Source organism: Dipodomys spectabilis, unplaced genomic scaffold, assembly GCF_019054845.1.
Source record: "Dipodomys spectabilis isolate Male_0828 unplaced genomic scaffold, ASM1905484v1 ptg000098l, whole genome shotgun sequence".
NCBI classification, from domain to species: Eukaryota; Metazoa; Chordata; class Mammalia; order Rodentia; family Heteromyidae; genus Dipodomys; species Dipodomys spectabilis.
The window spans coordinates 19496647-19523980 of NW_024870775.1; the positions used below are offsets into that span (position 1 = coordinate 19496647).

A 27334-nucleotide genomic window follows, 5' to 3' on the forward strand; every position below is an offset into this window, starting at 1 on the left:
ACATTTATATCGCAGTTGTAAACTAAGGACATGCTCTGATGGCATGCAAAAGCCCAGTCCCACTCAGACAGGCAGTCATGTCTCCAGCAGCATAGCATTGCTCTGCCTGCTGCTGGAAATGCTGCTGAGTATAATTTCCTTGAAGAGACTGAGAAGCAAATTGAATGATTTAACCTACAAGATATATATGGTAATTATATTTTATTTTGTCTATTGATGTCTTTAAATTTTCCATATTTGATCAAAAAGATGTTATTATAGGCTTGGAATGTTGGTGTGATGGACTAGATTACTGATTACCTCCCAGTTACAATACAACCAGAAATGCATTGGATAAAATAAGACAAACCAGCCTGTATACATAGCACCCAGGGTGACCCTGACAAATGGGCTCCACCACTCCATTAGCTGTGTGAAATATTCATTGTTTCCCATGTGGGTTTACAAAGTAGGGTTGTAACACTACTCACCATGCAGTCTTTTAATGGGTATAAGACTAAAAGTATGGTAAGGAGAAGTGAAAGGAGAATGATAGCTGAGCCCTTAAGAGATGATGTAACTCCAGTGAAGATTCAGAGAGAAATCTCATCCAGGTAGGTGAGGGAGAGTTTCATGCTGAGGCTATTCCTGTGAATTTACTAATATGATAGTGGACACCAAGGATCCCTGCGACACATGCAAATTGACTAGTTAGCTTACCCTTCCTTAAGGTGAGTGAATTTGGGAAAAGCAAAAGGAAAACCAACACTGACCCTAAGATCAGGGAGAGGACAGAGGGTTTACTTGTGCTAGAATAAGGCTTGGATGGGGAATGACAGGACAGAAAAGAAATTTACCCTAAGAATTTCTAACTTTGTGACTTTATATTCTAAAGTCAGAAATTTGGAAAGAAAATGCATCTTGCCTATTAAAGACTTGAGGAGATGTGGCAGAGATAATTTCAAAAACAATTTTTTTTAATTGTGAAAATACTGTACAGAGGGGTTACAATTACATGGGCAAGATAATGAGTACATTTCTTGTCAAGCATTGTAGCCTCCTCCTTTGTTGCCCCTTCCCATCCCTTCAAAATTTTTTTGAACTTACGTGAAAGAGGAATCTAGTTGGCTAACAATAATATATTCTGGAGCTCTTGCTTTATGTCTTAATGCTGATTAAGCAACATAATACAAAAAATTAAAAAACAAAAAATTTTGGGCAAATCTTCTCCCTGGACTCACTTTTTTTTTTTTTTTTTTGGGTCCGGTTGTGGGGCCTGAACTCTGGGCCTGGGCGCTGTCCCTCAGCTCTTCAGCTCAAGGCTAGCACTCTACCACTTGAGCCACAGCGCCACTTCCGGCTTTTTTCTTTTTGCTTATGTGGTGCTGAGGAATCGAACCCAGGGCCTCATGCATGCAAGGCAAGCACTCTACCACTGAGCCACCGTCCCAGCCCCTGGACTCACTTTTTACCTGTATAAAAATACATGAGAACTGGCCATGAGTAATTAGGCTTCCTAACCAATTTGTGGTTTGTACATGAGTTTTGGGTATTTTGAATGCCTTAAAGTAGCACATGATGATATGGTGAAGGCAGATTTTCAAAAGAGCTGATTATCACTGTACGGTTTTTATTTACAACTCTTCAACTATAATTTTTATCATTTCTAGAATAATCAACACAGAAAGATTGAAAATACAGATGTTGACTTAGTGTGTTTACTAAGTGCCCAGGTGACCTAATCTAAAAGTTTGAATCTTGCAAAATTCAGATTAAAGCCTTAATTTTGGCTTTTGATTCCACTAATGTCTATATAACTCTGTAACTATGATTTCCCTCTAGTACTGAAAAGAGTTATTAAGCATCTCTTTGAAACTAAGGAGAGCTTAGATCTGATCCTTACTCTGTAACGTCTGCACACTTTGATTATAGAATCAAAGTGTATTTCAGGAGGTGTTACAGTAATTTATATGTTGGAAGTCTGTCTTATTGTCATAATTTATTTAGGATTATATTAAATATTTATTCAATTACATTTCATTCATGGTGCTTGACTAGTTTGGGGACCATTTATCTTAGGTTTTCAGTTATGTCAATAAATAAAATGCCATGTTTAATCACATTTAAATAAGTAAAATCTTAGAAACTACAGTCTGACAAAATTTATTATTTTCTTTCCTCTAATAGTTCTCTTAAAACTTTCTTCCTCTTAAAATTTTGTTTATAATTAAGTTAAATGCTCAGCTGTTTCCCCTGGGCTGGAACTTTTTCACTGATTTTATTATATGAGAGCTTTGGCTTTTAAAGAGTTTTTGAATACTCATGTTATTCAATCTCTGTACTATGAAGACTGTTTCTTTGTCATTTTGCAGTTCCCCTCACAGAATAAGGCATTATTTAAATTGGAATTTTGAATTAAAATTAGAATTAAAACTGGCTGTCTCAGTTTGCCTTTAGTATTTAGATGTTTGGGGAGAAATTTGCCCTCTTACTCTGACATAGTTACTCTTTTCTCGCTCTATGAATTTTTTTTGTAATACTTTTATTTCTTGAGGATTAAGCTAACATATTGATCAAGTATGTTAGTATTTCTTGATTCAGACTTCAGAGATGTTATTTTGTGCCAGTCCTGGGGCTGGAACTCAGGGCCTGAGCATTGCCCCTAAGCTTCTTGGCTCAATGTTATCACTCTATCACTTGAGCCATAGCTCTAATTCTGGCTTTTTTGATGCTTAATTGGAGATGAGAATCTTACATGCTGTCCTTCTCTGGGCTAGCTTTGAATAGCGATCCTCAGATCTCAACCTCCTGAGTAGCTGGGATTACAGGTGTGAGCCACTGGCACCTGGTTAGAGACGTTATTTTAAGCATTAAATACAGGTATGCTAAATATTGAAGCATTTGAGTATTTGTTTTGCTTGATAGTAATAGCATATAACTGGTTTATCATATTTAGGTCTAGGCCTGGTTGTATCTTACTGTAGAAGTTAAAGTGTACTTGAGATTGGAGAATGTAGTCATTCATTCTCCACAAGACTCCCTTCAGATGTTTACTTCGAGGTGTATGGATTAGTGATCCAAAGTTTGTTTCAAACTCTTAAAAAAATCTTTGCTTTCATGTAAATATAATAAGAGAGATGTCATTTCATTCTTGACTTCTGATTGCTTTTCATTGAAAGGGAAAATCATGACGGATATGTGCATCCTTTTGCAGACAGTATTTGCACTTTGTAACAAGTCTTTCTCTGTGCCAATTTTGAAAATACAAATGTTTTTATGATACTACTGTGTGTCATTCTCCAAATGTTATTAATTTTGGCAAAATGAATCCTTCTCTTTGTTCCATCAAGTCTAATTAGCTTGGAAGTAATTTTATACTTTCATAATAAGCATGCTTATGTTTGTCTGTTTAAGCAATAAAACAACAATTTCAGCAGATTACTAAGTTGATTGAATTGGAATGTTTATTGATAGGTCACCATGTTTCCCTGTATTATTCTATGGAGATAAAACATTAGGTCGTGTTGCTACTATCTAACACTCATATTTGTAATAATAGCCCAGTGTTCTCAGGTTAGCTTGATGTATCTGCCACTAAATTTTATTGGAAGTTTCAATGACACTGAATTTATGCCATAAATTTATCCCCATAATGGGGAATAGGTATAAGAAAAAAATACCTTGCTTTCATTAGGCTATTGGCTTGATTAGATTTTGATCAAATTAAACACAAAATATGCTAGCTTTATTATAATTTATGGTAGATAGTTGCTTTCTGTGCTTTTTGAATATAATCTGGAAGTATCTAAACTATGGTTGGCATGAAGTCTTAGGCTCAAGTGTCAGTATGTACTGAAAGTGTGCGAATTGTAAAATGATAGTTATGACTGATTCTTTTTTTTTTTTTTTAAGACATGACTTCATACTCTTAAATTCTTTGAAAATATCCGAGGAACTGTTTTTGATATTACAATTGCCTGTTCATTCATCTTGAGAAAAAGATTATATTAGATGGAAGTACATAAAATTGCTAGTATTTAGTTTGTTTTATGCTGCAAAAATGGCAATTTCATGCAACTCAGTTTAAATGAAATTTTATGTTTCCTTAAACTTACATATCATCTTTTTCCCCTGAAGATGTCAACATCTTAACTTATCCCATATTTTGAAACACATTTTTTTACATTTTTATTTCTACTTTTTTTCCCCCCAGAGTGGAGGAAGTATAAGATTAGCTCTGAAGATAGAGAATCAGGTTAGGGAAAGTACACACACACACACACACACACACACACACACACACACACACACACACACACACACACACACACACACACACACACACACACACACACACATTTCCTAGCGTGTGCTAGGAAAGTACACACACACACACACATCATTTTTTTTTAATTTGCCAATGAATAAAAACTTGTGTCTTAGACTGGCAACATTATGCATATTGGCATTTAGGCTCATGGTTATAAATTTTAAGAAGTTGCTTCCCACATTTGCAAAGTTTGGTAATATCCTAAGGTTTCTTGCCAATGACCATTTTGGAAGTGGTTCACATTTTCACCATTGAATTCTGTTTATTCTAAGTTACCTTTTCTGGGTCTTAACTTTCTGAACAACAGTATAGAAAAATGTGCCTATAAATTCTGCATAGCATATATTCTTGCCTATTGACTTAGTTTTTATACTCAATGTTTTGTTTTGGAAAATTAATTTCAAGATCGTTAAATACATTTCTTTTTTTCAATTTTTTTCCTCTTTTCCTTTTTGTTTTTCAGTACTGGAGTTTGAACTTAAGGTCTCACACTTGGTATATAGGTTGTAAACTGGCACTCGTCACTGAGCCATACCTTTTTGATTGTTATTAAGATTTTCTCTTGATAAAATAAACTTTATAAATCCTTTAACTTTAAGTGACTTGGCTCAGGATCTTGGTCAAGGATCCTCTTGGCAAAGAACCTCAAGGAGGTAGTCAGGCATGAAGTCAAGCTGATAGGAAGACTTGATGGATCTTGTTGTGGAGAAAGTGAATGGTTTTGGCTTAATCCTCTACTTATTTCTATGTATGCTTTTTACTAACCTATCCCTTGGTTTCTTTAGTAATTAGCGTATGACCAGACTGCTTTGTATTTTCTCTATGTGTTTGATCTGACAAGTGATACCTCAGTTTTTTTACAGCATAGTGTCTAAGAATCATGATTCCCTTTACACAGATGAACATACACACACGCATACACACACGTGTGTGTGTGTGTGTGTGTGTGTGTGTGTGTGTGTGTGTGTGCGCGTGTATTTTAAGATTAGGAGAGATGTTTTTCATGGGTGCTAGTAGTTCACGTAGCATTATGCTAGTAATTTACTTCTTGGCGATCTCTTTTTGGTATTTTTTTGACTTTATATTAGATATATCATTAATGAAATACCTTAAGAAATGGAAGACTTCTCCAGTGGGGAGTTTTGAACCCTTTGAAGGCAAAGAACTTTATTTTAAGTTTTAATTTCCTGAATGTGTATTTCCTAGGATGCTATTAGATTGATGAGCTCAGCTGTGAATCTGTATATGATTTAATGCTCAGAATAAATTCCTGTTGGTGCTGTGTTATTAGCTAGTTTTATAAAGATTTGCCATCTTCCACCTTGGAATTTTCTTCTTATCCCCATTAAGGATAGGAGAATTGACTGTGTTGCTTTCTTGCTTGCTATCGTTATACTTTATTAGTGAACATTACTTACAATTTTATAAAATTAGAGATTTTTATTGATGACAAAACTGAAACACTTATCTAAAGTTACATGGGTAGATATTTTATGTAACAAGTTTTATTTTATTTTATTTATTTATTTATTTATTTTTGGGTCCCGTGTGGGGCCTGAACTCTGGGCCTGGGTGCTGTCCCTCAGCTCTTCAGCTCAAGGCTAGCGCTCTACCACTTGAGCCACAGCGCCACTTCTAGCTTTTTTCTTTTTGCTTATGTGGTGCTGAGGAATTGAACCTAGGGCCTCATGCATGCAAGGCAAGCACTCTACCACTGAGATACCTTCCCAGCCCCTGTAACAATTTTTAAATGCTGCCTGTTTTCTTCCAAAGTTGATACTATTTGTGCATTATCACACTAGCAGCATCTTAATAGAGTACTGACTAAGAGCTGAAATCAGCCCATTGGAATATCTAATAAGATTGAATAAGTCAACTGTCCTATATTTCTTGTTTTGATCAATATGTCTTAAGGTATAATTATCAAAATTATGATATCATTCATTAAGAAATTTAAGCCACACTAGTACTATTCATTTTCCCTAAGCAACACACCTCTCTAGAGGTGCCATAATTATTAAGATATTTTCCTGCAAAAGAAGTTTTGAAGGTATATCATTTGGAAGGTGTTTTAGGTATTCAACAAACCAGTTTATAAGTACAATGCAACTTGATGGATGTCGCCCCTTTTGTTTGTCTTTTTTTGGTCAGTCCTGAGCCTGGGTACTGCCCCGAGCTTCTTTTGTTCAAGGCTAGCACTCTACCATTTGATCCACAGAGCCACTTCTGGCTTTTTCTGTTTATGTGGTACTGAGAAATTGAACTCAGGGCTTCATGCAGGCTATACAAATACTCTACCACTAAGCCACATTCTCAGCCTTGTGTGTCTTTTTTGAAAAACATGTATTTTATCAGTTGAATTACTTAAAACTTTTTGATGTGTTATTAAAAGGTAATGCATGAAGGATGGAATTGTTAACAGTGGAGAGTAACTCCTTAATCTATGGAAGACACTGGCTTTGTTTCAATCTCTAGTAGTACAAAACCAAAAAAAAAAAAACCCCAAAAAACCAAAAACCAAAAAAACACAAAAAACAAAAAACAAGCAAACATCCCCAGACAAAACCAAAACAAGAACTAAAACCTAAAACAAGCATACTCTCCAAACCCCCCATTATTTCCACTTATTTAATTTCTTAAGTGCTTTAGGTCTGTAAATTATCTGCTATCTATTATTATAGTGGCATATTAAGAGAAAGAAATCTGGAATTTAATATTCACTCTATGTCAACCACTCCATGAAAATCATTCCTAAAAACCTTGTAATTTTTTTCTTTTGTCCTTTTGAACCCACCTTTATAAGAATTTGAAGGGGCTGGGAAGGTGTCTCAGTGGTAGAGCACTTGCCTTGCATGCATGAGGCCCTGGGTTCGATTCCTCAGCACCACATAAGCAAAAAGAAAAAAGCCGGAAGTGGCACTGTGGTTCAAGTGGTAAAGTGCTAGCCTTGAGCTGAAGAGCTGAGGGACAGCACCCAGGCCCAGAGTTCAGGCCCCATGACCCTCCGGCCCCCTACCCCCCCAAAAAAATAAAAAAAGAATTTGAAAGCCATCAATTAAAAAAGTCACTGAAATGTAGTTTGCATGTAGTCTCCAGTACAGGAAGAATAAAGTTCTGAAATTTGAATATTCTCTTGCATTTTTTGAGTAACCCATTCATTCCTGCTTTCATTTGTATACATCTTCCCTTTCCATTTCACCCCTTTTTTCCAAGATGTTTGAAAACATACATAATGCCTCCTAGGACTGAGATTTTGCTCAAGTATGTGAAACATAACAGATACTGCTGTGCTGTTCTTAGCAGAGAATGGTGCTGTACCAGCCAAAACATGTGACTCCCATGCAGCAGATCCTTGTGTGCTTGGAAGAGGGAAATTGTTCGATGGTTTTCCCCATCTGCTAATTCCATCAGCACAGCCTGACAGCAGCCACACAAATAGCCCAAGTGTTTTTCTTTAGAGAAACTGCTTATGCTTAGTACAGAGAGATCATACTGAGCAAGTGAATGAATCTGACCTAAGTCTGTTCTTAATGTAAAATTTCCCTCATTTAAAATCCTAATATTACTCTGGCTGTAGTTTTTAAAGTTTGTCTGTATTTATAATTATACCAATTTATTCCTTCCCTTTATTCTTTTTAGTCTGTTTTTGGTAGGAGTACCATCATTCTGTATATACACTTTTATGTTCTGTTTTTAAGTCTGTTGATTTAGTATTATATGTTGTATAATGTATATATAATGTATAATGTGCATATTTATGTTATATTTCATTAATCTTGAAAATCTTTTTATTGCCTGCCTAATATGGTCATGCCATAATTTATTTTCATATTTCTTAAAAGATAGTTCTTTTGGATACTTTGGTATTGGACATTAATCTTTATTATCATGAGTAATACTCAGTGATGTTTTTGAGTGACTGGTAGAATAAAGGCATTTTTCTTTCTCTGAAATGATAAAAACTTTAGTGGAAAATTTTATATTTCAGAGATAAGTGGGTGTTAGTCTAGGCAGGCTCTGATTGTTATTTTTATTAATTTTAAAGGCTTGTATTTTTAGGTATACCTATTAATGTGATTTTCTAGGTGACTTATGTAAAGGTGTTAGTGGAGTTCTAGAGGCCAGGAGTCCAAGTAGTGAAGGCATGATCAGTCCCAAGCTGTGCATGGCCCTGAGTAGCAGCTTTATGATGGACTCCTATAATCTGTTTGAAAATTAGTTAATCTTATACTCATTTTGTATATGGAGAAACTGAGATTTACACTTGTAAGCATTTATAACCAGGCCAAAGGTTGTTTGGATTTTTATGAATGAAACAGTTATTTTATTTGAATAGGTTAGATCAGAGAACTCTACCTTTAAAATCATGCTTATCTTCAAAGTAATTTTGCATCAGTTTAACTATCTTTTAAAACATTCATTGTGACTTTTTGCTCTTTTTTAAAAAAGATTATTTTTTAATTTTATTGCCAAGGTGATGTACAGATGGGTTACAGTTACATACACAGGGTAATGAGTACATTTTTTGTCAAACTTCCCTCATTTTTCTCTCACTTGCCCTCTCTTCCCTAGGCCACCCCTCCCCCCAGTTTTACAGACCATTTCCAACATATTGTTTTGTGACTATTGCTGTTGCATTTGTTCCCTCTTTGTCCTTTGTCTTAACATTCTGTTGTTCCCCTTCCCTTCCCTAATTCAGCTAAATGTATATACAATACCCAGGGTACCAAAATCAAATATATTGACAATAGGAGATAAACCCTAGGGGGAAAATACAAAAGAAACAAGAAATCACATAATGCTGTTAAAAGCTGTAGATACACTTTTGTTAAAAACAATATAAATTGATTCATATAAAAAGCAACTAGGAATACTTAATAATTACAATAAAAATATTTGCACCTTCTCAGGGTGTCCTGTCTTTCATCTTGGGTCATTTTATTAATTTATAGGGTACTACAAATCAGTATTAATTAGAAACCTTTTGAAAATTCTCTGAACACCCTAAGATTCTGATAGTTAATTGCAACATGTCTTTAGAATCAGAAATATTTTAGGATTTCTTGAGTTCTCTACTTGAATTTAGGGGGTCTCCTCTTCCTCATTAAATGTGCGTTAAGTCTCCCTTGAATCCCCTCTGAGCTTGCTGTTGTCATCCAGTCAGTGTCAGAGCTCGTACTGACTCCCAGATATTGGGGTTAAATATCAAGCCCAAGACAAACATCAGGTTATCCCATTGAGACTCTATTGTTCTTTTATTTATGGTCCTAAGGAGAGACAGGTATGACTTAAATAGTAATCAGGGAGGATGCTTTTGAAGATGCATTAAAGACTTATTTGGTAAGGATGAGAGGATATTGTAAGCAGGCTGTCCTTGATAAATAATTATTGTGAACTTATGTATAAGAAACTGTAAAGGCAGAAAATGTGGTTATTTCTCAATTCCCAGATATGACATAGATAAGGAAAATATTTCTTTTAGCTTTATCATTGGGTTAGTGTGCATAGCCAGTTTTCCTATTAAGAGCTGTTAATCCTTGAATGTTCAGAGTAATAGATAATGTTTGGTTTCAGAAGTATTATTCAGAATACTTCTATGAACAACACTTTCACTCTATGGTATATGTGACCTGTGAATTGATATGTTTGGCATTATGGCATGCTCTTTTATAAAATAGAACTGTTTATTGTTTTTAGTGATAGGACAATTAGGTAATTTCAGAGAGCTATTGTAGGTGCTGACAGTGTGTTGGCAGTATTTTTGAGAGATCATGTCATTACATTTACTCAAGATAGTATGATTTCCCCATTTCTCCTTCACAGTGGTATTAGTTACAGGCCTGGCCATATTTCACAGAATGGTTCCTTAAACCATTGTTTAAAATTCCTTATGCAGCACAACATTTAAAAAAGATATGGAGGGGCTGGGACGGTGGCTCAGTGGTAGAGCGCTTGCCCTTGCATGCCTGAGGCCCTGGGTTCGATTCCTCAGCACCACATAAGCAAAAAGAAAAAAGCCAGAGGTGGCGCTGTGGCTCAAGTGGTAGAGTGCTAGCCTTGAGCTGAAGAGCTGAGGGACAGCGTCCAGGCCCAGAGTTCAGGCCCCACGACCAGACCCCCCCCCCAAAAAAAAAAATAAAAAAGATATGGAGCTTGGAGCTATTAGAACCTGTTTCTGTGAATTCAGAAGTGCTTATGCAGATTAAAGGACTTTGTGTTTGGGTTCATGTTTCTCTTGATTGTATGATACCTGCTATAGGCCTTTGCATTTTTTTTTTCTTTAAGACAATTTTGAAGTCTTGAGTTTCCACCATGAAGTAGGAGGCTTACTGAGGAATTAAAAAACAAATTAAGTGAATGGCATAGAAACCATTTTCTCTGATATCTGGAAAACTTTGCAGAGTTTAATGAAGGTACCAAGAGAATAGGAAGCTGCTTTGTAGTCTTGACTCTGTGGTTCTTGAAGCTTCATAGGTTGATTAACCATATTTGGAAATTCTTGCTTGGTTGCAATAACATGGTCTACATCAGGTTGTTTTTCTTTTTTTCTATCAAGTTTTAACTGCTCAACAGTGACTGTGATACTAATACACATGGGTATAGAAGTAGTTATTAGTCTTTTTGATTGTAGGAACCCTTCTTCTTAAATATTTTGAAGCTCTCTGAAAGGCATGGTTTGATTTTGGTTTTCTGTGTTTTCTTCTCTTCTTTTCAACCTTCTTCCTTTATTTTTTCCTTTTCCTATTTCTTGTCTCTGTCCCCTGATCCTTTCCTCTTTCCCTCAATTCTCTTCCTCTCACTCCTCTTTTTCTGTACTGGAGACTTAAACCACAGACTAGTTCTTGCCAGGCAAGCTACACCTCCATCCACATTCACTATATGTGATAGACATTAGCTTATGTGTTAAGGCCTTACTGGTATTTAGAAGTTTCATGTTAATTCTCCATTCTCCATTCTCAGCCTCTAGTCCTCATAGTATGTCTTGCTCATTGTATTTTCATTCTTTTCCCCCAAAGAATTGCCTGAGGTCCCATCTACTGAGGAAGAAGTAGAAGAAACAGAATCCTGGGCAAAGCCTCTCATTCATCTTTGGCAAACAAAATCTCCCAATTTTGTGGCTGAGCAAGAGTATAATGCAGCTGTAGCAAAGATGGAGCCACACTGTGCCATTTGCACTCTGCTCATGCCATACTATAAGGTAATTGGGATGTGGTTGTCAACATACCTTTTCACTGCTTGCTGCAGACACTGTGTGACTCCCTCATGAGATCACTGGCGGTCATTGTAGACTTTGTATTATATCAAAAAGGAGACAGTAGTGGCCTTCATAGAACAAAGAACAATTTCTACATGTTTCTTAAGAAGCTGTGTTTCTGGCAGTACTTTGTCTTTTTTTGGATATGTTGGTTTATTTCAGGGGAGCATTTAATTCCAAACTTATAAGAAACACCCAGCTGAAAGCTTAAGCATATAACTTTATATAGAGAGAACTCTGACCTTGTTTCTGTTTAAGTTTGAAATGATACTTTCAAGTAAGATAAATGGCAATGTAGACCCTAATTTTTAAATGCCTTTCTTCACCTTCCCATGTGGAACATGCAAAAAACACAGCCAGGACAGGATTTGAACATCAGCTGTCCAGTTCACCACCATTAGCCAGTTCTCATTGATGTTATTTCCATCATTATGTCATTCACGTTGACTGACAGCCTCTCAGCTAAGGCAGAGCCACATTCTTCAGTCCTAACAGTGAAGATATATCTTTAGGAATCCAGTCAGGGTAGAATTATATGGTATGTTTTAAGGTATAAAGTATATGAATATTGTCTCTTATGGTCATACTTTCATTAATAGATTCAAAGGTACAAGACATCTTTCTTAGAGCTCAATGTAAGAATAAACGCACTTGTATCAGATGTTTCATAGGAAGTGAATGTGTGATGTTTCACATTTTTAGACTTTACGAATAGGATAGTTTATATTTTTGAGGGGGAGTGCTGAGATTCGAACACATGACCTCATATTGGCAAGGCAGGAGCTTTGCCACTGGAGATATTCCACTAAGCTTCTTTTTGCATTGATAGCTTTGGAAAATAGACAACATGCTATTGTGTCCAGCAGTTGATCAAGATGTACTCTTGTGAACTTTTTCTTTTCTCTGGCTGGTCTTAAATCACTATTCCCCTGAATCTTAGAATTTCAAGTGGCTAAGATTACAAGCTTGAGCTACTTTATTTGGCTTGCTTCTTGTTATTGAATGTGGCTCTGGTGAGTGACAAACATTTTTGCTTTAGTCCCTAAATTTTATTGATTCTTATTTTGACATCCTAATTTGCCTATTTCTATATAATAAAAAATTTCCTATTAAAAAGAAAAGATTTGGGAAATTATTAATATAAAATCTCTGAAGATTGTAGTTTATTAGTTATAGTTTCAAATAAATGCTAAACATTTTTCACATATTTTGGTGGGAGTGACAGTTTTGTTTGGCACACAATCCTTTCTTATTTGGTCACATGTACGAGTTCTGCCTCTTTCTATTTAAACCTTAGTAGGAGGCAAATGGCTTTGAAGCCTCTCAATGCTGTTGTCTAGATTCAAACTGGGGTCTTTGAAAATGCTTCTTCAAAGGTAACCAGGTAATATTTTTCATTAAATGCCAGGTCTTACTCTGGTGCAAATGAACAGGTAAAACAATTCATCTGATAATTAATGCTTTCTATGAACCACTTCTGGAAGAACTGTTTTAGTAGTTTATCATTTCCTTCTTTGAGCAGAACATTCTCTTTTCCTAAATGTTTGATATTGCATGAAAGTCTAGAAGGACTCATAAAAAGCTAGTAGTTTGGCTAAGGAGACCAACAGGAAGAACCAAAGTAGGATCTGTCAGTGACCAGAACAATAGCTTGGAGTGACTAGAATAAATGAGCTCTTGTTCATGTTTTCCAATCATTTGAAATGTTGTGTTTTTCAGCCAGATAGCAGCAATGAAGAAAATGATTTGAGATGGGAGACAAAATTGAATGAAGTGGTTACTTTGGGAGGAAAGACTAAGCCCCTCATTCCAGAGATGTGTTTTATTTATAGTGAAGAAAACATAGAATATTCCCCACCTAATGCCTTCCTTGAAGAGGACGGAACAAGTCTTCTAATTTCCTGTGCGAAGTGCTGTGTACGAGTTCATGCAAGTAAATATGTCTATAATTTTTCAGTCACTGGCTTTTCTGTGCTTTTCCTATTCCTATTCCTATTCTCACCTCTTTGGAACCTGTCAAATCTATTGCACTGAACTATTGGCTGATTCTCACATTTCTTCTAGTGAAAGGATGACTAGATAATCTTCTCTTTCTCTCCAGTTTTCTGCAGTGCCAGTGGAGAGCAGGTCTGGAGTTTCTGTTTGGATTCCAGGTGCATCATAGGGCACTTCTCATGTATTTGAATTTTGTTTACTTTAAGATATTGGTTTGCAAGAACTTAATTTGAATGTCTGACAACTGACAATTATATTTCTTTGTGCTTTTTTAGAGAGAAATGAATAGTCCCTTAGTGACAGAGTTATGGTTTTGCTGAGATAAATGTTTTATTTTTCACCTGGTTTCCAAGGGGAACTATCATTAAAATACATTTTTTCCCCCCTGAAAGGAAATGGTTCAGCCACATATTTTAATCAACATGGTATTTTTATATAAAAGTTGGCTTAATATGGAAATACTGCAGAATGTTTGAAGGAATCTATTACCAACTCTGTCTTAAAGCATTATCCCATATTTCCGTCACCAATACTAGCATTACTATTTCTCCCACTTTCTCCCCTCCCCTTCTCCTCCCCCACGTCCTCCTCTAGCCCTCTCCCTTCCCCCTTCCATCTCTCCCTTTACCCCTCCCTCTCCCCTCTCCCCCTTTACCCTTTCCTCTCCCCTCTTCCCCCTTCTCACTCCCCCCTTCTCCCTCTCTCTCTCTCCCACCTCCTATTCTTCTCCCTCTCCCTCTCCCTCTCCCCCTCTCTCTTGTCTCTTCTGTTGGCTGTGAGGCTTGAACTCAGGGCCTGGACACTGTCCCTGAGTTCTTTTGTTTAAGGCTAGTGCTGTACCACTTTGAGCAACAGCACTACTTCCAGTTTTCCAATGATTAATCGGAGATAAAAGTCTTAGGGACTTTTCTGCCAGGCTGGCTTTGAATTGCAATCCTCAGAACTCATCCTGAGTAGCTAGGATTACATGTGTGAGCCACCAGCACCTGTTTCCTTTTCCTTTTTTCTTTTTAGTGGTGCTAGGATCCAACTCAGGGCTTTATGTATGCTAGCTGAGCATTTTATTTTCTTTTAATATACTTATGTATAATAGTCTATTGCTATGGAAATAGTTTGAATGATTTGTAATAGAATTATTATCATCTTTCTTTCTTTTTTTTGGTCCGGTCGTGGGGCCTGAACTCTGGGCCTGGGTGCTGTCCCTCAGCTCTTCAGCTCAAGGCTAGCACTCTACCACTTGAGCCACAGTGCCACTTCTGGCTTTTTTCTTTTTGCTTATGTGGCTCTGAGGAGTTGAACCCAGGGCCTCATTCATGCAAGGCAAGCACTCTACCACTGAGCCACCTTCCCAGCCCCATATCATCTTTCTTAAACACAGCAATAATAGTCTTATATTAGAGTTGAAATATCCTCTTATAATTATTAATTAGGTTCATTCCTTCTCAAGCATCATGTGCTTGGAATATGATACTAGTCTCTTTTTGTATAGATATCAAGTTGTAATACACATACACATTCATGAGTCCAACCTAAATTATTATGTACATTCAAGAGGCCAAGCACACAAAAAGGAGGGATTTAATCTTGATTCCTGAACGCACTAGCTATATAATATCTCATAAACATATGCTTTATCTGAATAGTTTATAAACTCAGTTAACTATGTTAGACTTTTTTTTGGTTTAATCATATCTCTTGTTTTTGCTCCTATCTCAATTGTGAATTGAAATCTCCTGGTAGAAATTGCTAAATGAAATTGTTCCAAAAGTCTTTCTTCTGTAAGGGTACCAGGTCCTATCCCTTCCTCCCCATCTCTCTTCTTTTCTTCCTCTTGTCTCATTTCCGTTCATCTTCTGTTTATCCCTTTGAGATAGTCTTACTGTATAGTACTGGCCATCTCAAATTTGAGTTCATCCTGCCTCAGCCTCCAAATTCCTGCAATTACACACATGTTTACTTGCTTCATTAATTGTTATTTTCAGTACGAGGATCGAACAGTAATATATGTTGCTTTGTGCTATATAATTATTGCATATATTTATACCATCAGTCATCTCCTTATTTATTTTGAACCAGACATTGAATTGAAAACATTCCTTCACACTGATCACAGACTGTGTAGCCTTTGCCCCATCACTGAAATTAAAGCTAATTTAAATTAATTTTTGAAGTGTAATTTTAATTTGTTAATTTAAAAGTAGGATGTCAAATGTATTTACTGTGTTATTTTAACATTCCCAAAAATTGCTTTATGAGTTGCATTTTAATTTGAAGTTTTTATGTATGAATTGAATAAATTTGATGGCTTAGAAATTCTACCTCTGTGATAATATTATATGCACTAGTTAGATTAATATCAAGACTGATATTAATTTTTCCTGGGACTAATACCTTATTGATTATGATGCTTGAGAACTAGAAATATTTTTTAAATTTATTTCATTGTAAAGATGCTGCACAGAGGGGTTACAGTTATGAGTAAGACAATGAGTACCTTTCTTCTCAAGCATTGTTACCCCTTTCCTTGTTGTTCTCCCATTATCCCTTCCCTCCCCTACCTCCCTCACTACTCCCTGGAAATATCTTTAAGACAGATTTGCTTGTTTTTTCTAAGCAGTGGGAGTCAAGAACAGTTTGGTAGATAGTTGACCTGGCTTTATGTATTTTCTTGTTGAGATATGTAATGCTTTAAAGATGCAACACACAGATATGTGTTATTTTTTAGGTTGTTATGGTGTCCCTTCTCATGAGATCTATGATGGATGGCTATGTGCCCGCTGCAAAAGAAATGCATGGACAGCAGTACGTAGTGTATTTTAATAATGCTTTACTCCTCTTTTCCCATTATCTACTGTGAATGCCTTTAAATCAAGGAAAGATAAGATTGCTCTCATGCTCTTGTATGCAGTTCCACAGTTCACTGTTTGTTTATTTGTTTTTCTGGTCCTGGGGCTTGAACTCTGGGCCTAGGTGCTGTCCCTGAGCTGTATCCCTGGCTGATGATACCAGAGCAGGAGTTTAGCTTGATGCTATCAATTATGAGAGTAGCCTTTATTTTTCAACAGTTACTAATGATAAAGCATTAAATTTCCTTGCAATGAAAGTTAAAAACTTAAAAAACAATATATGGAGTATGCCCTGCATGATGAAAATTTGTCACAATTATCTACAGTTAGGTCTCAGTGCGGAAGTAGACATATGGTGACTATAAATTAAAAGTGGCTGAAAGGGATTTTGTTTTGAATGATTTCATTGCTGTCATTCACTTTGGAAAGTGAGGGAAAGAAAAAGGAAAATATGTGCACTCTTTATAGTTGAAATGATATTTGGTGTTAGAGTTAATATGTCCTATTTAAGAAGTCTCTTCATTGGTAGCCTTAGAATGATCAATTATGTTAGCAAATTCTTAGTAAATATAGAGCTTCTTTAAAACAGTTAGGTAGCTTGTAGGCAGGACTGGATAAATATATCCAGTTGTTTAATAGTATGAAGTTATTTTATTTTCGGCTACTGGTTTGGAGCACTTCTTATCTATTTGTTAATTCCTTTTGGAACAGTGTTTTCCCTTTCATGATAGTGCCATTAGAGACATTCTAGACATTAGTGAATCCTTGTTTTTAGGTGCAGAAAGGCAGTACTCTGACTTCAGTTTCTGCTTATTAGTTAAATTATTTTTATATCTCATTACTTTTAATATAAATTTTTATGGTTTATCTACTATATGCATCAATCTCTACAATTTTAAAAAGTATAAATCTAATTTTTCGTTTTGTATCCATACATTGGAAGATTTTTCTGAGTCTAGGCATTTCTTTGAAACACAAATACTATTTTGTGGCCACACTTGTAATTATGAAGGAGATGTAGTGAACGTCTGGTATTGGCTGGTAAGCTAAATACTTTTATAAATAAAAATAAGCACTAAGCTAAGTCCTTAATGCTGTGTAGCATATTAAAAGATTTTCCATGTGTGATCTTCTAATGAATTTATGATAAAGAATTCTGGAAATTAAATAAATACAGGTAAGTCAAGGAAATCTGAAAGAATTCAACTAAGATTCTGTGAACATTGAACGGTATCAGCAATTTAGCATCTGCTTCTAGGAATTTTGGGTGTTCTATCAGGGACCTTTCAGAGGATGGGAGTTGATTTTCTTAGAGTACCACATGGAAGTGAAAATGGCGTATCAAGACTAGTAACTTAACATGAGAACATGACAAAAGTAACATCACAATCAGGTTTATGGCTTAGGTTAACCATGACTTGCTAGTTTTCTCTACATAGCAGCATTGAGCCTGTGCTATTCTTTCTCACCTCTAGTTTGAAAAATTCTAAATAAAGAATTAATGATTTGTGCTATGTCTTGCTACCAAGTGTTTTATTACCTTACATAATTTATAGGGTCAGGTAGCAAGGGAGGATAAATATATTTGCTTACATATTTATATAAAGAAAATCTAAATTGAGAAGATTTAAGAGCAACAAAAAAAGAAAGCTTGACCAAAAGTTAATATAACTTCCATTCTAAAATTAAGTTCCATTTTAAAATTCTTCGATTATGGCTTTCTTTGTATTTCCATTTTGTTTTTGTTTTCCTTAATAAGTACATATCTTCAAGAAAGCCAAAATTATTTATGCATTTTGTAGTATAGTTGGAGATGATAAACAACCACAAAGCATAGTAACAATATTTGATATTAGTAGTTATTGGTTAGATGACAAATTGATATCATTATACATTATTTATCAGTGAAAATACCCTATATGATAGAACAATGGTGCATACCTTTCATTATAAATTTGTCCAAACTCTAGAATATACAGTATCTATAATAATCTTAATATAATCTATGGATTCTAGGGATAAGGATCTGACTGTTATTGTTCAGCATTTGTAACCAATGTTCCCCTGTGGTGGGAAAATTTATACTTGGAGGATATGTCTGAATGAAGCAGGAGATATATAGGAAGTCTCCATTCATCTCAATTTTTCTGTGAATCTGAAATTGTTGTAAATATCAAAGCTTAGTAAAAAGCTGTTTCAATGTCTTACTATAGATGCATCCACTTTCTGTTTGGGGATTCATGGTAGTGTACATTATGCCCTAAATTCCTTTTAATTTCTTTTTATCTGTTTCCACTTTTTCACATTTTCATTAGCACATTTTAATTGTACAGTGTGAGGAATTCATTGTGATGTTTCCCTACATGCATGTAATGTACTCTGATCATATTCATTCCTTCTGTTGTTTGTATATATACTCTCCCCGTCCCCCCATCTCCCTTTACATTCAATTCAGGAGAGTTTGAATATGTTCATATGGATAGTACAGTGTATTGAAAAGCAGTTATTCTTTATTTTTTTTTCTGTTTGAATATTACCATACTATAGAAAAGTTAGGTTTTTCTAATATAAGATGAAAAAAATACTACATTGGTTAGAAATTTTATTCACTATAAAGAAATGTGTAAACTACATAATTGTATGCATTTATTATGTACTGAAAAGCATTTATGGTACTCTGAAGACTAATAAAATTGCATTGTACACATATAACAAACATAACATTCTTCTTTTCCTCATAATGGTTTTAAGAAATCAGAACTCAAACATGAAAGGTATTTTAGCTTGGCTGTGCATATTTGCCATGTTCTTTATTTTCATTATTTATTTCTTAAAATGGAGTAACATTAGGTATGAACAAACTACACCTTGCTGATCATTTTGAATAAGCCTTTCAAAATGATTGTATTTATGCAATACAAGTAACACTTATTGAATTATATAAGTACAGTGATTAAAACAAACACCTTGGTGGCTATTGATAATTTTTACTGCTTGATTACAGAAAGTATCACATACAGATTGAGTTGTGGCTGTCATTTATTCATGCCTGAAGTCTTACATGTTTCTGAATGAAAGTGAAGTCCTCTCTCTGAATAAGTTTTCCTCCAAGAATTAACTCCTCAAACCACCTGAAGAAATACTCTATATATCAAACCCACCCTCATGGTATTATTGAATCTTGGGGGGTAACAAACCTATGTCTCATGTGCATTGAATCTTTTAGGGTAACAAATCTATGTCTTATGTGAAAAACATTTATCTGACAGACTTTCTCATTTTTAGATAGGACCTCAGTCTTAACTCCCAACTCCACATCTGAGGTAAAAAGACCCACATCTTGGGCTGGGAAGGTGGCTCAGTGGTAGAGCGCTTGCCTTGCATGCATGAGGCCCTGGGTTCGATTCCTCAGCACCACATAAGCAAAAAAGAAAAAAGCTGGAAGTGGTGCTGTGGCTCAAGAGTGGTAGAGCGCTAGCCTTGAGCTGAAGAGCTGAGGGACAGCACCCAGGCCCAGAGTTCAGGCCCTATGACTGGACCAAAAAAAAAAAAAAAAAGATCCACATCTTGTATAACTTGCAACTCTTGACATTTTTTAGAACTGTGAAGCCCCAGTCCTTATGAGTCTCAAGTATATTACTGCACAGTAACTAGTGAATGGAACAAAGTAGTCTTATTTGGGAGAGGCTTTGACTCCTACCATTTTTTGAGGTTGGGTTCTACAGATTGAGGTCTGTTTCTCAGGTAGAGGTACATCTTGTAAGAAGCAACACAGTTGCCACTGAAGTATGAATGAATTGCCTCCTGTTCTGTTTATCTAAAGCAGGGATTCTCTTACAGTGAAGATTATGAGTTATAGTAAAGCTTTTATTCTCCCTCTTCAACTTCCGAAAGATAATGGTGCTGGTAATTTATGTTACAGATTAGCAGTCATTTAGCTCTTTGAATCTTCTGATGCGGAAAAAGTAGTTTCATCATTTAACTTTGGACTAACAAAATCAGAATGACTAAATGATATAAACTAATATAAATTGTAGGGATTTATTTTTCATAGTTTGCGCTAAATTTAGTACTAACAAAGACTAAAGAATTCCTTGTTTATCTCAGAAATCTCCTTTTACAGATAAGAATTTAAAATAATAAAATGTTTGAGCTGAGAATGTGGCTTAGTGGTAGAGTGCTTGACTAGCATGTGTGAAGCCCTGGGTTCGATTCCTCAGTACCACATACACAGAAAAAGCTGGAAATGGTGCTGTGGTTCAAGTGGTAGAGTGCTAGCTTTGAGCCTCTTTTGCTCAGCCCCTGAGTTTAAGTCCCAGGACTGACAATAAAAAAAAATAAAAATAAAAAGGATAAAATGTTAGCCTGGGAAAATAACCAGGGCTTAAAGTGGTACTCAGGCTTCCAGATTCCTAGGCTTTGCATTGTTCTGCTTAGCCATTTGTTTTTAGAATGGGAAAAAGCCTACACAAATAGCCTCACTCTGAAGTTTTTTATAAAAGGCTTTTGTTCATTTGTATATTTGTTTACAAACTTCTAGTGTGCTTACAAACTTGTAGTTACTCGCTCAGTATATAGTCACTAGCATTACTGTTTGGTTAGGACAGTTGCTTTCCTCTTTTAAATTCAGTGTAGTTTCTGATCAAAATACCTTCCTCAACACTGGATTATATCCTGAATCCAATTTTCCTACTGACAACAGTGTTGACATTTTTCTTTTTCAAAGAGCTCTGAAGTGTCTTTGTAGATCAGAACCATTGGTTTTTAGATCAGATTGGCTTATGGCCTTGAGAGGTTGTGATGGCATTGCTGTTCCCTCTGATACATTCTATGCTGGATTTTTTATTCCATGGAATTCTGTCAGGACCAGGTGATGAGAGACTGTCAGCTTGCAAGGCCGGCTTTGATCTACATACAAAGTAAAGCTAGTAGAAAAAGGAAGGTCCTGCTCTTGTCAAAAGACAGGGCCATCCGCAGTCGGCAGTGGCCATTTCTAGTCAGTGGTTGTGTTTGCTGCCTTCTTTGCCTCATAGAGGTGTCTTTGTGAGCCAGCAGCTAGGACTGTACTCTTCTGTGTGACATAGGCATTTGCACTTCAAATTACCTTGTGCCTCCTCTGGAGAAGGCAAATTATTCCAAACAGATGCAAACTTAAACCTTGGCTGAAAAAGACCAGAGTGGTAATCATTGGTTTATTTAATAAAAAGTACAGCACATTTGAGTATATCAAATATTCTAACAGCCTTGCTATGATGGGGAAGTCTTTCTATTAAGGAAATTCTGTGGTCTACAAATGACACAAATCATTTTTTTCTCTGTTCCCTTTTTCTCAATATACATCCTATTTATCCACTTTTACAGTGGAGAATAAGAGAGAGAAGTCTACACAGCTTATTGTAAGTAGAACTCTATTCATAAATAGCTCCTTGATTGAGAACAAATGCCTCATTAATCTTTAGTGCTTCAACCAGAGAGCACAAGGAAAGTCAGGAAGAATAATGAGTGACATTATGGAGAGGCGAACACATAGCATTGCACACCAGTCTGTGTATGCCTGAGGTCACAGGCTGCAAGGCAGAGCTCCTTTGCAATGAGAAAAGAGATCCCCAGGAAGCAAAGAAGGAAGAACTGCAGTGCAGACATTTCTCATGACTGGCAAAAGTTAATCCAGTAGAAGACTGAAGAAATCATGTACTTGCTGTTTATTGTCGATAGTCATGCTGCGAACAAGGATAAACCAGCTGAGTTTTCATTTGAAAGCCAAATGTTGAACAATTTTAACAAAGTTAGATGTATGTTCAAGTTGAAGTACTTCACTCAAGATGCTGGAAATACTATTATGTAAATTCAGTAAGCTCCATGTAGAGCTTATATATAGGTGCCAATTATATATAGGTGCTGCTTCTTGCTACTTAGAAAGTATGCCTCTTTTGCTATATAATACATCCTCTGCAATCCTCAAAATTGTTTCATATTAGTGTAACCAATGCCATTAGTAATGTAACTCCAGAGAAAAGTACTTTGAAACAAACAGTATGATTTTCTATTTATCTGCTTTCTTTTGGAAAGTTTAGTTGGTTAGCATTGTAAATTAGACCAAATAGCTCCATAATCTTATTACTTAGAAGATACAGAATGAAAATTCAGGTTACATATTATAAGGTTCTAGATGGTTTCAACCCATTGGAATGAATACAAGACCACTTCATTTCAATATAGTTGTGGTGTCAGTCATTCGTTGCTGTTTTTTCGTGAAAATGTTCAAAAAGTTTTCAGGATGGTTTAGTAGTTCAGCTGAACTGTGTATCCTAGGAAATGACATTTATTCAATTAATGTTATTAAGTATAAATCCATACCTCACATATTTGTACTAATGAGGTACTCATGGGATGGAGAAATCCATCTTGTCCCAAAGTGGCATTGTAGTAGCTTCCAGGTAATGTTCATAAATGTTCATCATTTTGGCCAGTTGTTTTTGTGACACTTTCCAAGTGAGAAATGTTCCATATTTTTGTTCTTGGAACTTATGAGTACATTTGTGTTGCACAGAAAAGAGAATTATGGTGAACAACATTAAGTTTGTTAATTTGCTGACATTATATTGAGAGATTGTTCTGTGTACCCAACATCATCACCAGGGTCTTTGAATGTAGAAGGGGAAGGCAAATGAGAAGTTCAGAGTGATGTATGTGAGAGAGGAACTTAACCTGTTCTTCCTGTCTCTTTGAAGTTAGAGCCAGGAGTACTAAAAGCTAGGAGTGTACCCAACTTCTAGATGCTAAGGAAGATACAGAAACAGCAGATTCTCTGCATGAGCCTTAAGAAAGAAATGGGCCCTTCTGACATCTTCACTGTACCCTGGTGAGACCCATGTTGGACATCTAGCTAACTGAGCTCTATAAATTGGTATTTGCTCAATACCAATAATAGTAATAGTAGTAGTAATAATAATAATAATAAATAACCTGTTGAAAAGAGTTACTAGTTTTCACTTAAAAAAGGTTTTCACTTAATTATTTACGATTCTTCTAGATATGTTGTATTCTACTTTCCCCTGTCCTTTCCTCTCTTTTCAGTTTTGGGGATCTTGCTCATGCTAGGCAATCACTCTGCCTCCAGCACTGTATGTGAAAGTTCAGATGCTATCTCTCCATTTTAGGCATCTCCTTTGACTCAACCTCCTGTAAAGAAAGACTAGGCTCTGCCTGTGGCACCTTTCTTTAGGTTGCAATGCCTATATGTAAACTTTGCACACTAATACATACACAATCTACTGATTTAGTCTGCCTCTCCTGCTTTTAAAGGTAAGTTCCCTGGGATAGAATGATTGTAATTCATTCATTCACTCATTCATTCATTTATTAAAGGTGATATACAGAGAGATTACAGTTACATGTCAGGAAATTAGTTCATTTCTTTTGGAATAGTGTTGCTCTGTGTAAAGAGACATCAAAAATGAATATTTGTTGAATGAATGTTTTCATTTTAAATATTATTATTAAACATTATTATTGTTATTATTTTTGGTGCCTATCCTTGGGCTTGAACTCAGGGCTAAAAGCTAGTGCTCTACTACTTCTGTTTTTCTTTTCTTTTTTTTAATGGTTAATTAGAGCTAAAAGTCTCACAGACAGCCAGGCACTAGTGGCTCACTCCTGTAATCCTAGCTACCTAGGAGGCTGAGATCTGAGGATTGCGGTTCAAAGCCAGTCGAGACAGGAAGACTGTATGACTCCTATCTCTAATAAACCACTCAGAAAACCAGAAGTAGCTCAGTGGCTCCAGAGGTAGAACACTAGTCTTGAGCTGAAATGCTGATGGACTGTCACCATTCAAGCCCAGAGTTCAAGTCCCATGATGGAGCCCAAAAAAAAAAAACAAAAAAAGAAAAAAGAAAAAAAAGTCTCACAGGCTTTTCTATGAGGGAACTGTTATTCTCAAAACTCAGCCTCTAGGATTATAGGCATGAGCCACAGCGTCTAAACTGTTTTTATTATTTTTAAGTAATTTTACAAAGGGATTACCATTCAACATATCAGTTGAATATTTTTCCTATAATACAAATAGCTTTGTACACTTAATTTTGTTAAAGAACTGACTTGTTAGTATAAAATTCCTGGAGGTTGTGGAATTTCCATTCTTGGGTACTGTAGAGAACTTAGCACTCATTTTCCTAATTACGCAAAGCCAATTCCAGGTCTGTTCTGACTGGAGATCTTGTCCTCTCCTACCCTGATAAATTAGCCTCACTTGCAGAAGTGGTTCTTCTGTGTTTGGTTGATTAGCATTAGTTTTCCTTTAATGTGACTAATTATTATTTTTTTTTTTTACTCACTCACATGACCCTATTTTACAGTTTTGACTTTCTGTTTTGAACATGTCAAATCGGAGTGTTTGTATGAGAGGGTATATCAGCCTCATAATTTTTCTATAGTACTAAAAATTGGCATTAGTGGCATGTATGGATATATTGGCAAGAAAGAGAGATTCTTGTGAGGTAGCTAGGGATTTTTTGTATTGGCATTTCTTTAACTGATGCTTTATAGAAAAGCCATTCGACTCTGGTTTCCCTCTACAAATAATGAACAACTATAGTAGTCTCATTCTAACCATGCCCTGCTTGCCATTCTGGTTAATGTTCTGTCAGCATTTTGATTATAAACAGTCAGCCATCAAGAAATCATTTTATATTGTAAATTGATATACTAGTGCAGTTTATCTCAGTGATGGTGTGTGTGTGTGTGTGTGTGTGTGTGTGTGTGTGTGTGTGTGTGTGTGTGACAGAGAAAGAGATAATTTTAAAACATTGGGCATTGTAAAATGGGAGTTTTGTCAATAATCTTAGGTGAGGGAATGAGAACTCAAGGAGGAAAATTACGTTCAGAATATGATCAGATTTATATTTTTCCATGCAGCTTAGCTGCGGGGGTGGGGGGGTGGGAGGGCGGGGATATGTAACAAAAAGGCTTTTTAAAAAAATGCTGTTCCTGGAAGACAGCTGCCTTATAGAATAATCACATTATTATAGGCATTTTAGTATTTTTTTTTTGTTTTGTTTTAGGGAACATTGGTTGACTAGTAACATCTAAATCTTTATAGTACTCAGTAATTTTATTCTGGGTATTCCAGGAAGAATTGTGCTCAGGGACAGATCCCAAGCTCCAACAATGGCAAAAATAAATGAGTGAGTGAGTTAATTAATTAATTAATTAAATGAAGACAGGAATAATGAGAACTGGAAGGGTTAGGTTAAAGAAGATGATGAATGAGGATGAATATGGTACACAGAGTTTATTGACATGCGTAAGAGTCTAGGTAATTTCTGCTAGGCTGGCTTCAAATAGTGATCCTCAGATCTCAGCCTCCTGAATAGCTAGAATTACAGGTCTGAGCTACTGGCACCTGAATCATTTTGTGTGTGTGTGGGGGGGGGTGGGGGTGGGAGTTCTGGGGCTTTAAATTCAAGGCCTGAGTGCTGGCCTTAAGTTTTTTTGTTCAAGGATAGTAATCTACCACTTGACCACTTGAGCCACAGCTCCACTTTTGGCTTCTTTTAGTGGTTAGTTGGATATAAGAGTCTCACAGGAATTTCCTTCTCAACCTGGCTTCGAACTGTGATCCTCAGATTTTAGACTCTTGTGTAGATAGGATTATAGGCATGAATCACTGATGTTTGGCCTATTTTGTTTAATTAATTAATTAATTTTTATCAGTCGTGGGGCTTGAACTCTGGGCCCGGGCACTGTCCCTGAGCTCCTCAGCTCAAGGCTAGTGCTCTACCACTTGAGCCACAGTGCCACTTCCAGCTTTTTTCTTTTTTGCTTATGTGGTGCTGAGGAATCGAACCCAGGGCCTCATGCACTTGAGCCACAGTTCCACTTCTGGTTTTCTGGTGATTTATTGGAAATAAGAGTCTATGGACTTTCCTGCCCAGGCTGGCTTTGAACTGTGATACTTAGATCTCAGATTCCTGAGTAGCTAGGATTACAGGCCACTGGTGCCTGGTTTATTTCCTTTATTTATTTATTTATTTTATTTTATTTTCTAAAGTTCATTATCTTTTTTTTTTGTTGGTCAGGGGGCCTGAACTCTGGGCCTGGGCACTATCCCTCAGCTCTTCAGCTCAAGGCTAGCGCTCTACCACTTGAGCTACAGTGCCACTTCCAGATTTTTCTGCTTATGTGGTGCTGAGGAATCAAATCCAGGGTCTCATGCATGCAAGGCAAGCACTCTACCACTGAGCCACCTTCCCATCCTTTTCCTCCTTTATTTTTGAGAGTAACTTTTTATGCTTTTACTGGCAATGCGAAGTCTTTAATAGAAAAAAAGAAAAAAGTCTTTGAATATTTGTTTAATCTTTCAAAGAGTTTAAAACACTTTATGTAAAAAGTTTCTGATACATGTAGGAAATACTTTCTTTTTATGTTATACTTATATGCTTTAGAATTCAGTATGTCTTTTAAATGTTTCATTAAAATGCTGTATTATCTAGAGCTGGAGATACGGCTGAAGTAGTAGAGTAGTAGTAGAGCATCTGCATCGCTAATACTACCATAAAAGAAATTATGTTCTATTTATTTACTTTTCATATTTTTACCATTCTGTTTTGTTTAAGTTAGGGATATAATTCAGTTTGAATTACTTTTATATGTCATGAATATATATATTTCATTTGGTTGAATATAGACTTTTTAAATACCTATTTTTGAGTATTTTGCAGTTATAGTTTTGAATTTATTTAGTCAGGTCTTTCTCCTTTCTAATCTTCTCTTCAATTAAGAGGCACTTCCTATTAAACATATTTGTTAAAATTTAAATTTCAGTGTGCCTTTTCTTTTCCTTCTGTTTTTAGATTTTCTATTTCATTGTTTCCAAAAACAAAATGAGACATTTTCCTATATTCTGAATAAGTGCTGTTATTGGAAATA

At 35.9% G+C, this 27334-nt stretch overlaps 1 protein-coding gene across 2 annotated transcripts in view; it reads left to right on the forward strand.

Moving 5' to 3' along the window:
• Kdm4c (lysine demethylase 4C) overlaps positions 1-27334 on the forward strand; it is a 309906-nt gene that overhangs the window by 182579 nt on the left and 99993 nt on the right. For both annotated transcript variants that reach the window (XM_042686652.1, XM_042686655.1), the window contains exons 13-15: positions 11326-11507; positions 13284-13497; positions 16285-16361. In XM_042686652.1, the coding sequence (XP_042542586.1) occupies positions 11326-11507; positions 13284-13497; positions 16285-16361 (473 nt within the window). The remainder of the gene's footprint in view (positions 1-11325; positions 11508-13283; positions 13498-16284; positions 16362-27334) is intronic.